Genomic DNA, 13,384 nt, shown 5'->3' with positions numbered 1-13,384 from the left:
TCTTCCTGTCGCCTCATCTTTTCTGATAACCGCTTCCTGTAACTTTTACAAACAGCAGATCCCCAATGCCTGTCTCATTTCTACTGACTCTCTTTCCTTCCTGTTACTGATTTATCTCTAAAGTGAAATAAGTCCATCTTGTCTTTTCCTTGGATATGTTTTGACATCCAAAGCCCTTCTCTAGGTTTTACACATTCTTCCGCGCCACCACTTATTTCATTTCCCGCTGTGGCCCCATCAAAGTTGCCTAAGTGAAAAGTAAATACACAGAGTAACAGGATAGTTAGTAAAGGCAGAACCAATTACATTATTAACGACCTGGAGTGCTATGCAAGAAACAAACATAGTGTCTACTCCCTACAGAGTTTGGGCTGACACTGGAGATGCGAATACCAATACGAGTGGCTAGTGAATTCTTAAACATCATCTCATGAAAAACACCAGGTAACATGACTTATTAAACCAAGTGTAAAGGGCTGGGCTGTAGCTCAGGGATGCTTGAAAAAATGTATAGGAAAACAATGTAAGTTGGATACATTTTGGTGAATAACCAATAAGTTTCTGGTTTTTGAAATTTTTTTTGGTCGGGCATGGGACTTGAACTTAGGGCCTGGGAACTATCCCTGAGCTTTTCTGCTCAAGGCAAGTACTCTACCACTTTTTTTGTTGTTGTTTGGTTGTGGGGCTTGAACTCTGGGCTTGGGTGCTATCCCTGCGCTCTTCAGCTCAAGGCGAGCGCTCGACCACTTGAGCCACAGCACCACTTCTAGTTTCCTGGTGGTTAATTGGAGATTAGTCTCACGGACTTTTCTGCCTGGGCTGGCTTTGAACCGTGATTCTCAGATCTCAGCCTCCTCAGTAGCTAGGATTACAGGCGTGAGCCACCAGCACCTGGCTACTCTGCCACTTTAACCACAGTACCATTTCCAGTTTTCTAGTGGTTCACTGGAGACTCTTTGCCCAGGATAGCTTCAAACCACAATCCTCAGATCTCAACCTCCTTCGCAGTTAGAATTATAGGCATGAACCACTGGTGCCCAGCTCAGCTACGGTTTCTGAAACTCTAAGATAAAGTCTGTAAGGTACACCACCACCACAGGGGCTGACAACTCAAGGCTATTTGCACACTCAAGGCTAAGACTCCAGGTACCAATCATGCTACAATAGAGCATTTAGACTAGGTAGAGTGGCTTAGTTTGTCTTAGAACTAAGAATGCAACCCTATTTACTTGTGGCATAATAGAAATTAGCCCTGGAGCCCACTCAGCTCATACTAAGAAATGCATGTCCTGTTTGTTGGCAGTAAAATTCTGACTCTTGAACCACAGTGTACATTAGAGAGGAGTCTAATATTACATTCATGGTCCAGCTATGCTCTAAAGTAACAAAGTATTAAAAGCTGGTGATAATCATTGAGTTCTTGGTCCTGATAGTTTTTCTGATGATGTTTGAATGTTAACTTCCTATCTATTAGCTCTATAGAGGACTTACCAATAGAATATATCCTTTAGTAGCTGGATGCTTTGGTAAGCTTCATAGAATGTGTCTGTCCCTGCAAGCCTCTACCCCTTTCTTGGAAGTATTTTTGAGAGACTTATTATGGCATTCCTGCTAAAGGACTGGTTCTGGCAAAACTGCACTATGCCAAAGAAACTATCAGGTGATTGATGGAATGGTTATGAGTGGTAGATGTAGGTAGCTCGTTATTGATGGCAATGAATTGCTTTGAACTTGACTATTGATTATTTTATTCATCAGATCAGGTTCTTGATACTTGCCTTACTTGTATCTTTAGAAGAGAAAAATCAGTTCATTCTGGAAAGATTTAGTTTCGCTATCACAAGTATCCTGGGAGCTTTCTGTCCTAGATGACAAGAGCCACCAGTGTAATGTGATAGCAAACTAAATCATCTCCTCATTCTTTGGATCACTGGAGAAGAAATTGCCTATAAAGTTTTAAAAGTCCAGTTGGAAACTACAGTGCTTCAAGTGTAGGTATAATCAGTAGTGAGCCAAGTGTAGGCAGAAGCAGCCCAGTGAAGTGTCCATAACTCCCAGATGGTCATAATGGCAGCCAGTCGGCTATGCCAAGGGCCATAGCTCCTAGGGCCAGCTGATCTAGGCAGGATCCCCTGCAGCTCTTTTTTTGTTTTCCTGTGAGCTCAGGACATTTTCATTCCTTCTGTGAGACTGCTGGCTTTATGACATTTCGTGCTTTGAAAAGCATATTTGGACCCTCTTTCATCCTCCTCCAAAACATGTTAAATGCTTAAAAGACAAACAAGATGTGAAAGAGGCTTTGAAGCCTACTGCTCCCTGCAGAGAATGATCGTAGTTTTCATTTGTCATCATTTAGATGAAAGACCCAGTCCAGCTGAGATGCATGACCATTGTGGAAGAGATATTTGGGACACAATCATAATTTTTAAAAACCATATATTCATAGAAAGATATTACTGGTAGCACACACCTAGTTTCTGTGGGTATAAAGCCTTTAGGCTGTGGTACTCTGAAAGATTCTGTTGAAAAACATGATTATAGTTTGAATGCCTAGACCACAGAAACTGGTTCTTTACTGGGGTCAGGATAGAGAGACTTTTGCCTCTGAGCAGTTTTAGGTCTGAAGGCTTTTGCCCATGTGTGGGGAATCAAAGAATTTACCAAGAGTTAGTATGGCAGATGAGAAAGTAAAGGTTTCTAAGAAAGGAAAAGGACCAGACAGCACGGGCAGCATCAGTCCAATAGGATAATTGGAGCCTTTTGGGTTTTTTTTGAAAGGCCAGACCTGGGGAAGGAGGAAGCACTGTAGGAAGCTGGGCCCGGGGAGGGTAGTACAGGTTCTGTGTGTGTTTGCTCAGCATGCTGACCAGGGTGTAAAATTTTGCTTAGGACTCTGTCAGTGTGTGGGTATTGTGGCTTCTCAGAAAAGAACAGAGGAATTACTAGCTGGGGCTGGAAAAAAATAAGCAAAACTAGAGGAGAACCTGTACCACAGTCAGTTTAGAAACAAAATGAAGTCACAACTGATGCAGTGGTTTGTTGCTTCTTCCCAGATAACCAAGTGTGAGATGGGTCAAGAACTCAGCTCTTTCCTTGTTCTTCTGTGTAGGTCACTGGCAGTGCTTTCTTCCTGCTCCTTTTCCCTCCCCTTCATTTCTGCCTCCCTTTTTTTCCTCTCTTTTCTTTCTTCCTCTCTCAATTTCCTTGCCTTCCTTTTTCCTCTTCTTCCTCTTTCCTCTTCTCATTCCCTTCACCCCCCTCCATCCTTTCAATAATTATTATTCCCACCTCATGCATGTGGAAGTCACAGAGGGAAACATGAGTTAAACCCTGACCTGGTCCTCACATAGAACTGAGATGAGAGTCCCAGACAAGACAGCGTGGTCACAATTATACAAGCAAGGCCTTTCTCAGAGCGCTGAGGACTGGCCCCAGAAGAAGCAAGTAGCCCCCTATCATCCTAATTGTGGCTGTAATTAGAAAAATAGAAGAAATGTACAAGAATGAATGTTGAGAAATATTTCTGCTTTTTTAAAAAAAGTTTTTTTCTTAAGACTTAAGTTTCCTCAACTACTGAATTAAGGAATCTTGTCATTTTTTGCAAGGGATGTTGATGGTAATCGGATTCACTTGTCAGATTTATCATGGAAAATTTCTTGTGCCTCTCTCAGAAGCTACAGCTTGCCAAGAGAGCACTTCAAGCCCTAGTTCATCTGCTAATGCACTGTCAGTGGGCTGAGGAAGGTTCAGTGCCAACAATTCATGAGTCCTTTTACAAGCTAGGACTACCACATCATTTCAGTGTGGAAGATAGTGCTATGTGCATGCTCTTTCATGTGACAGTTATGACTCCTTTAGCTTCTTTGGCTTATTCTGTCTTAATTCTCCCCTCCACAGTAACAAAGGGCACATCTTTCTGACTAGAACATAATTTATATAATATGAGAAAATCAAGTGAAACTCTAAGCTTGTTTCAGCTTTAAAAGCTGATTACTGTGAGTTGTAAATAGATGCTTAGTGGAGTGATGAACCAAAACATGTTTTCCTTTGACTTGCTGCTTGCAACTCCAAGCTTCCAGACTTTTGGAAACATAACACTTTGGTTGCCGGTAAAAACAGAAGGATGAAACTGAATTCTTTTTAGAAAGAGAATCAGAAACATAGGAATCACATTATTAAAAAAAAAAAACACTTTTTTAAATGCCACATTTAAGATCAGCACTTGAGACCAGTTTGGGAACCAGTTACTTTTCTTAGAGGAGATTCTCAGATTTCCTTACTACATTCTTCCTATAGAAAGCTGTTTCAACTTAGATAGATAGATAGATAGATAGATAGATAGATAGATAGATAGATAGATAGATAGATAGATAATATGTATATGTATATATAATATAGACTATATATATTTAACTATATGTAACAATATTAATTATTTAGTAAGAAATGAAGTAAATAATATTTGGAAGAAGAATCTGAGTATGTTTTTAATTGATGCTGATGAGTCTCCATTGAGATTTGGTCATTTTGCAAATTATTTTATATTCACTTGTGAATACAAATTTTCAAGCTTGATGCCAATTATTTGTGCATACTTGGGTGATTTTTGTGTTAGAGTGTTATGATTCAGCTTCACAAGAGGTTTAATTAACAAACATTGTGGGAAGAAAAGCTTTTCATGCCTTGGTTTAAATGAATTTAAAATAAATAGCACTGTGAAATCACTAGGATGGGAGAGTGCTGTAATGAATCATACCAAATGAGGAGATATGGATTGCAGGGAACATGGGACAGTAACATGTTTCTTGGTGTCATTTTCACCCTTAGTTTGTTTGAGAAAAATGGATAGTAATTGATGTCAGGGAGCATTTTCTTTTCTTATAGAAAATGTCTTGATTGGGTTTGTCTTACTCTCTGTTCCATATTTAATTTCCAAGCAAATAGTCTCAGGTTTGAAATGGCTTGATTATGGTAATTTGAACCTTCCTTCTTTCCTGATCCCATCGTTTAAATACTATCCTCTATTTGAAGTCCTAAAAAATAAAGAAGTCATAAGTAACTCCATAGATGAAGTCATTTATTTTTAGTCAGTTCTCAATGTTTCCTAATGTTCCCTCTCTACCTAGTTGTTGCTTTTTTTAATAATACAGTTTGTGCTTTATTTTCTAGTAGAAATTTAAAATGCTGAATATATTTCATTGTTTATGTTTTGCCTTTAAAATTGGTGAAATGAACCAAATACCAGTGGCTTATGATTGTAAACCTAGCTACTCATGAGGCTGATCAGGGTTTCCAGCCCTGGCAGGAAAAGTTATGAGACTCTTATCTCCAATAAACTATTCAGAAAAAGCTTTAAGTGGCACTGTGGCTCAAGTGGTAGAGCACTAGCCTTGAGCACAGAGAGGCTCAGGGACAGTGCCCAGGCTTTGAGTTCAAACCCCATGATTGGTGAAAAAAGTGATGGCTTTACCAGAAAACTAATTATTAATATCTAGAAAAGTAGAAGCTATGGGACCATGTCACATAGCATGTGTGTGTGTGTGTCTGTGTGTGTAATCTCATAAATTCTAAATCTAATGATTAGATTATTAATCACTTCACATGAGCCCCACTTCTCAACATTATGGTGGGTTCAGTTTCCATCTTCTCAATTCTATTAACTTACAACTAAGAGGATGAAACTCACAAGCTATGTTAGAACCATAGCAAAGGGTAACTGCGGTCATCCTTTTCATAGGCCTGTAGAAGTATTGTATTCTAAATTCTTTATGGTTCTAAACCAGCCAACAATTGATATTCTTTAATCTTAGTTTTACTTGAGAATACGCACCAAGAATATTTATAGTGGCTCCAAGTGGTAAGGTTTAAGTTGCTGAGATTCTTTCAGATAAGAGCTAGGTAAGGGGATGCACATTATACTCCCGGCTACACACAGAAGAAGATAAAGTAGGAGTACTGGGCTTAAGATTAGTTCTGAACAAAAGCATTAAGCACTGTTTAAAAAGAAATGAAAGCAAAAAGTGCTAGATGTGTGTCTCAGGTGGTAGAGCCCTCAGTAACTGTGGGGCTCTGAGTTCAAATCCCAGTACCACAAAAAGATAAAAGAGAAAAGTCTGAATCGTGGATCTAGAATATCAAAAAAGGTACCTACATGTTTCTAAGCCAGTCTCTACAAAAAATAAAAATAAAAATCAAGTATCAGGTGTTCCGGGACATCCTATGTTTGGAAAGGGAGGCAGCATATAAACTGTCTGGAAGTAATTTCCAGCATTGGACATTTCTTTCCTCCATTTTTTACCTATCTCAGATTTCTATCTGGAAACTAAATTATGTTGAATAGAGGGCAGACCTGCAGAGTTCTATGGTAGCGTAATCCTAAGGCTGGGTAGAATTTTGTAGTCATGTCCATTTACTTGAAGTATCTGCTCTCATTTTTAAAAAAGAAAGAAAAAAAGAACCTGGAAGGAACCATGACTCTTTAGAGTACTAAATAATCACTAAGAGAGAAATACTTTATAAAGGACAAGATTAAGACCTCACAACATAACTTGATTTAAAATTGTGTGACTTGATAGGACCAATACTGGAACAAATTTGTGTAATCAGTTTTTGTATTTTCTTTTATTCTCCTCTGTTTGTCATCCCTCTGTAGAGGACTGCCATTGTCAAGAGCAGCTCATAAGCCTCTGGCAGTTAGAAAAAATCAGACTTGCAATTCCAATAGAGAAACTTGGCCTCTTAACTCTGTATATTTGGGTGATCTTTACATGGCCGCTGGTGCTTTGTATTTCAGAGGCTTTTGCCTCTCAGGACTGATGCTGACAGTGATCATTAATATGATCATTAGCCTGTCGCTTATTTTTCACTCAGTTTGAATTCGTGGCAATGGTACATTTGAATTGCTTGATTGGCAGATGTGTTGGTGGATAGAAGGGGAAATAATTGCCAATTTACAATGCAATAACAGAACATTCTACTGATGTGTGTGTGTGTGTGTGTGTGTAGGTCTGTATTCTTATATTGTTGGCAGTACTAGTGTTTGAATTCTACCATTTGAACCACACCCCCCAGCCCTGCTTTTTGCTTTCATTTTGGCAATGTAGTCTTCCCAGGCAGGTTTCAAACTGCAAATCTCTGGATTTTGGTTTTACAGGCTTAAGCCTGGCTGAATGTGTTCTCTTCATAGGAGAAAGAGGAGTTTTTAACATCCTTTCTTGTTTGTTGTTGTTGTTTTTTAATGAAAATATAGTACATCAGTAGTGTACATACACTGGTTTGGGGGTCTTTTTTGCTTCTAATAGTCCCAGAAATAATAGTCAAATTTGGTTTATGGGTGTTTAAAAACCTTTCCCGTAAGTTTTAGGTTTTCAAAAGAGAATTTGTTGAAATCTGATCAATGAAGCATCATTTGTTTTCTTGGTGTCATCTGTAGGATGAATACAAGCCAGAGAAAGCCTTGTCTGAGGAGGACTTGAAGAACGCTGTGAGTGTGCACCACGCCCTGGCTTCCAAGGCCACCGACTATGAGAAGAAGCCCAATGTGTTTAAGCTCAAAACTGCCGACTGGAGGGTCCTGCTCTTCCAAACCCAGTATGTTTGTTGGTGTGCTTCTTTTTCCTTTTTTTCTTAAATGTTAATTTGATTAACACTCTATGTTAGGAATAGAATCAGACTCTGTAGGGACATTTTTAAAAATTGAAGACAAATCATTAACTTGTTACACTTTAGAAATCACTATACAAAGATTATTATAAGAAGTAGACTCCTTGGGCTCAAGGATGTTGTCTGATATAAAACAGCTCTGTTTTTCTAGAACTGGCTGTCCTTATCAATAAAATATGAATGCTTTAGTAGACAAATACTCTCACAAAATGAGTAAAACAGGCCTGGGTTCAGATTACCCTTGCCTAGCTCTTTCTCCTAGCGTGTAATTTTCCAACCTGGTCAAACCTGTTCTTACCGCTCTGGTGGTGAAAATGTTTATTTCAGAGGGGGGTCTGGTAACAGTTAAATGAGATAATACATGAAGCACCTCCCACAATGTCTGGAAGGTAGAAGCTCTTTAGTAAGTGTAAATTTTTATCTTATTCTCATTTCTCTCTGAGCTCTGATAGTCTGTGATTATTCTAGAAACAAAAGACAAAATCACATTGTCTAGTAAGAGGTCTGGAGACTGATTTCAGATTAGACAGAACATTTCACAGGAGGAATTCTGGACTTGTAAAGAGCTTTGAATTTTCGCTAGGAAACTACTTGAGCATGATTGGACCTCACCTCTGAATCACCCACAGCATTGCGCTCTTGAGGTGACCCCAAGTGACAGTGAATTTAAAATTTGATATTAAAGTGATGAATTCAGGTATCTTTCTGCTTGTTAATCAAAACAATGTAAGATGAAAAAATAATGGCCAGGCACTGGTGGCTCACACCTGTAATCCTAGCTACTCAGGAATGAGATCTGAGAATCAGGATCACAGTCCAAAGCCAGTCCAGGCAGGAAAGTCCACGAGACTCTTATCACCAATCAGCCACCAAAAAACAGTAAGTAGAGCCATGGCTGAAAGGGGTCCAGCACTAGGCTTGAGCAAATAAGCTCATCAACAATGCCCTGAGTTCAAAACCCATGACCACTACCACCAACAACAACAAAAGACAAAATCTTCCACTCTGGAAATTTACAGATACTTTGAAGGCATGAATTTGCTGACATGAGGTGATATAAGCAAACAAGTTACTGTGGAGTAGGGGTGAGCATGGGGTAGAATAGTTACCCCTCAAAGGAACACACTGCCAGATGTATGATTGCAGCTATTAGTCAAAGTCTTTCAGATTATACTATCCCCTAATATTTTCAAATTTTAAAATAGCTGATGTAATACCTAGAGAGATGTAACTGCTTTAGTTAGAACTCATGAAAAAGGCAGTCAGGAAATAACTGAGCTGGAGAAATGAAACTAAGAGGCTCCTAGGTGCAGTGAGGAGCTGGTGTCTTGTGGTATCAGGGTAGTAAGGTTTAGATTAGGCTGATATTTTTCACCTCTTGTTTAGTAGCCATATGTATGGTAGATCATCTTTTCTAGTTTGTGACTATTTAAACACTCATTTTATGAAATTATGAAATGGGTTGGGGGATATAATTACACATCAAAGTATGATCATGCCATCAGATGATTTCCATCTCAGGCTTCGTATTTTTTCTAACAGTTTTGTACCTTATATAAAGTATAATGAAAACTTACCCGCTTCAAATTTGTATTTCTATGCGTTTTGTAAATTTCCAAATTTACTACATCCACTTTTGGAACACTTCCATCATTCCAGAAGATTCCCTTGTTTTGCCATCACCTTCAACCTAGGCCCTCACTGTCTACTTTCTGTCTCTTTAGAATTGCTTTCTATGAACCTCTTGTCTACTTTCTGTCTCTTTAGCATTGCTTTCTATGAACCTCTTGTATAAGTGGAATCACACAGAACATGCTTTTTTGTTCCTGGCTTCTTTGATTTATTTTATTGGTGAATACAATTTGATTGTGAGGGTATATATCCATTTGCTAATTGATAGACTGCCCAGTTATTTCCCCCTTTTTGATTTTTAGAAATAAAGATGTCTTATAGCCATACAGATCTTTGTGTGCTTATAAGTCTTTTTTTCTTTCTGGGTATTTCTTTAAGAATTGCTAGGTTGTAGACTAATCTAGAGTTAATTTTTGAAGAAGCCATCAAATTGTTTTCTACAATGAGCATATTTTTCTTTTATAATCCCTGCATCCATGAATTCCTCAGCTAGATTCCAAAATAAAATTATTTGGTTAAAAGAAATGAATTGATTTTTGACCTAGCCTAGTATCGAACAGAAAATAAAGGTTTAATAAATATACTTCTCTTTTTTTTACCCATTTTAGCCTAGGAAGCTGATCCCAATCTTACACTATGATCAGCATGGATTGTAGACCTTGTACGGTTTCAGTGATCACAATTGAGAATTCTCTGGAGAAGTTTTCTTAGGGTTTTACTGTTATTTTTTAATCAATAATAAGAAGTAGGCAAAGGGTAATGTACTTGTATATGTAAATACTCTAATATGACTATGTCTTTCTTTCCCAGGAGTCCTGAGGAGATGCAAGGATGGATAAACAAAATTAATTGTACTGCAGCAGTATTTTCTGCACCACCATTTCCAGCAGCCATTGGGTCTCAAAAGAAGTTCAGCCGCCCACTTCTGCCTGCCACTACAACGAAATTATCTCAGGTAACTCACTTGACAGACTTTTCACTTGGAAAAAAATATAATCTTAATAATATTTATAATTTTATAATAATATAGCAATAATATTTATAATCTTATTTAAGAGTACATAATATCTTGAGGGCAGATGGGATCCTTTGACCAGTTAGGGCTATTGTACAATGGGGTAATGCAATGTACTGGGTTTATATTTACTCGTGTAATTTTTAACTAGCCAATGTTGGGTTATTCCTAGCTTCCTAGCAAGATTTTCTTCTATCTGCTCATTAGTTAATTTTACTTATCATTGACTGTATTTGGTGCTAGCTGTACACAAATATTTTCAATATTCACTGGTCACAGTGCTGTAGATAGGGCCTTCTTCTACACTCAGAGTAGAACTGAATGGAACATTTGGACTTTGTGGGTTTGGGGAAGTTTTGTGGGGCTGGCAATCAAACCCACAGCCTTACCTATTCTAGATAAGTTCTCTATCACTGAGCTGTGTCTCCAGCAACATTAGGGATTTCTAGGCTAATCAAAGGTAAATTAAACCAGGCATATTTACATATTTACTTTTTATTGTTATTATAAAAGTAATGTACAGAGGAGTTACAATTTTGTAAGTCTCCCCTGCCCTCGCTTTCTCCCAGTTTTTCCCTCCTGACCCCCCTCACAAGTTGTATAGTTTTTTCTACATAGAGTCTAGTGAGTATCACCGCTGCATTTGTACACTCTTTGTCCCACCATTTCTGTGCTCCCCAAAACAGATAAACTTACATATAAGACAGAGGGTACAGAAATCAAAAACAGTGACAAGGAGAAAATAAAACAATACAAAATAACAAAAAAAACTTGTGTTTCCATTTCTTGGAGTTCATTTTAATAAATATCATTTTATATGTTCATATGTCCATAGCTATTTAGCCTTTATGATCCTCTCCTAAGAATAGCCTCCTTTTGTCTCACTGAGTAAATGTCTAGAGTCCTGTATAATTTTTCATGTCCTTTCCCATTCATTATATTTCCTTGAAGATTTATAGACACATTCCAGTTATAACAAATGAGGGAAATCATACAACCTGTGTTTCTTTGGGTCTGGCTTACTTTGCTTAATATATTTTTTTCCAGGTCTTTCTATTTCTTTACAAATTGTACTTCATTCTTTCTAATGGAAGCATAAAATTCTATTGTGTATATATACCACATTTTTTGATCTGTTCATCCACTTAGGGGCATCTGGGTTGACTTCACATCTTGACTATGGTAAAGAATTCTGCAATGAACATGGTTGTGCTGGTAGCTCTAGTATGGCCTTGTTTGTGGTCTATTAGATAAATGCCCAGAAGTAGATTTTCTGGGGCAAAAAAGAAACTCTCTGTTTAGTCTTTTGAAGAACTTCCATACTGCTTTCCAGAGTGGTTGAACAAGTTTCTATTCCTACCAACAATATAGTAGTGTTTCCTTTTGGCCACATTCCTGCCAGCATCTGGTGTTGTTAGTTTTCTTGACAATGGCCATTCTAACTGGAGCAAGGTAGAATCTCAATATTATTTGGATTTGCATTTCTTTTATGGCCAGAGATGTTGAACATTTTTTCATGTGTCTATTGGTCATTCATAACTGCTTTTTTTAATTGTCCAGCTCTTCTTTCTTAAAACCATGTTTTGCCATATTCCTGTCCTACTTAGAGATGTTTTATTGCACTACTAAGCTTAAACCTGTCTGCACTACCCCACTACCATTGCCCCACGAGGCTACCCTCTTATTTCTTACAATAGAAATAGCAGAATCTTGCTGTGATCACCCAGGTTTTGAGGGTTCAAATCATTTAAGCCTGTCTGCCGTATTGCAGGCTTTTGGGTGCTCTCATGTCTCCCAGTGTCTTCAGGGTGTAGTTTTTAGCAAGATAGTACTGCATTCAAAATTGTACTTTAGAAATTATTCTCACGACAATGTGATAAAAGTGAGAGAAGTCACCACTAGGAGAAAGGCCTTCAATAATCTGAGCAGAATAAGTTACCTGTAGCAGAAAGGCATAGATAAAAGTATTTGAGCACACAGAATATGTATAGCTCCAGTGTCTTTTTGAAATGGGAAGAAGAGCTGTTACCTAGAGTCAGACAGCTGGGAACTGATGAGATATAGGGAAACTCATCTTGCCATCTCTTGCTTTCCTTATATGGGTGTTTCAGAGTCTTACCTTCCTATCTTCAAATATTGTGGTGTCCAGTGTTCAAACACAGACTAAGACATTTTTAAGTTACTTGGTTAAAAATTAACCAAACATGGAGAATGTTGTGTTAAGATAAACATGGAAAGGAGGAAAAGAAAAAGATGTTCTCACCTGGTGAGAGCAGTTTGGGTTGGAGTTGTGGGAATATGTTATGTTCCTTGACTACAGAATGGAAAGAAGTGAGGAATGAGTCTTACTATAAGTTATAAGAGTAGTAGGAAGAGAGTTGACATGCTTTCCTATTTTCTTCATGCTGATTTGTATTAATATGTTGGATCCTTGCTATATTACATTACTATTGCCATGAAATTTAGTTATATATTAACTAAAAAACTTAGCAGTAGGAAGGACCAATCTATTTCAGCTTACAGGGAAGAATGGCATTTATTTTTCAAAGGTAATAAATAGAATTGGACATTGCCAGATGTCCTGTGGGGTCAGATCCACCCCTTCTGTTGAGATCCACTGCTTTTAACCCAGGATCTCTCTTCTGGATCTCTCAGGCTGACCATCTTTCTTTTCTCCACCAACCTAAAACCTGCCCATGACTCTCCTAAATACCAGAACCTCTTGGGCAATTTCCATTTATAAACTATCTATTACAGCAATATGAGTGCCCTGCTGAGAAAAAAAGATAAACAATGTGAAGAGAAAATTAAATATTCAATTAAAAGATTGTTTGGTACTTTTAAGACACATTGTTTGTCACCCTGTCATTTGTGAGCTTTGCTTTAATTTATTCTTGTCTTCTCTCCAAAGCTTATTAGCCTCAATTATTAAAATTGATCATTGTCAGTGCAGTACGGTTCTTCCTGAACAGCTCTGCTGTGTAGGAGTCACCTTTTCTACTTGTTTTTCATGACAGTGTTGTCAGAGCACATTTGTCTTCTGTTGTGGGTGAAGATACTACGTTGAAATTCAAC

General features: G+C 37.9%; 1 protein-coding gene across 2 annotated transcripts in view; it reads left to right on the top strand.

Moving 5' to 3' along the window:
- Window positions 1-13,384, top strand: part of Psd3 (pleckstrin and Sec7 domain containing 3) — a 195,204-nt gene that overhangs the window by 162,471 nt on the left and 19,349 nt on the right. For both annotated transcript variants that reach the window (XM_042701208.1, XM_042701218.1), the window contains 2 exons: window positions 7,433-7,590; window positions 10,105-10,249. In XM_042701208.1, coding sequence (XP_042557142.1) covers window positions 7,433-7,590; window positions 10,105-10,249 — 303 coding nt within the window. The remainder of the gene's footprint in view (window positions 1-7,432; window positions 7,591-10,104; window positions 10,250-13,384) is intronic.

This window comes from Dipodomys spectabilis, unplaced genomic scaffold (genome assembly GCF_019054845.1).
Source record: "Dipodomys spectabilis isolate Male_0828 unplaced genomic scaffold, ASM1905484v1 ptg000009l, whole genome shotgun sequence".
Taxonomy (NCBI): Eukaryota; Metazoa; Chordata; class Mammalia; order Rodentia; family Heteromyidae; genus Dipodomys; species Dipodomys spectabilis.
This window is presented reverse-complemented; position numbering and strand designations above follow the sequence as displayed.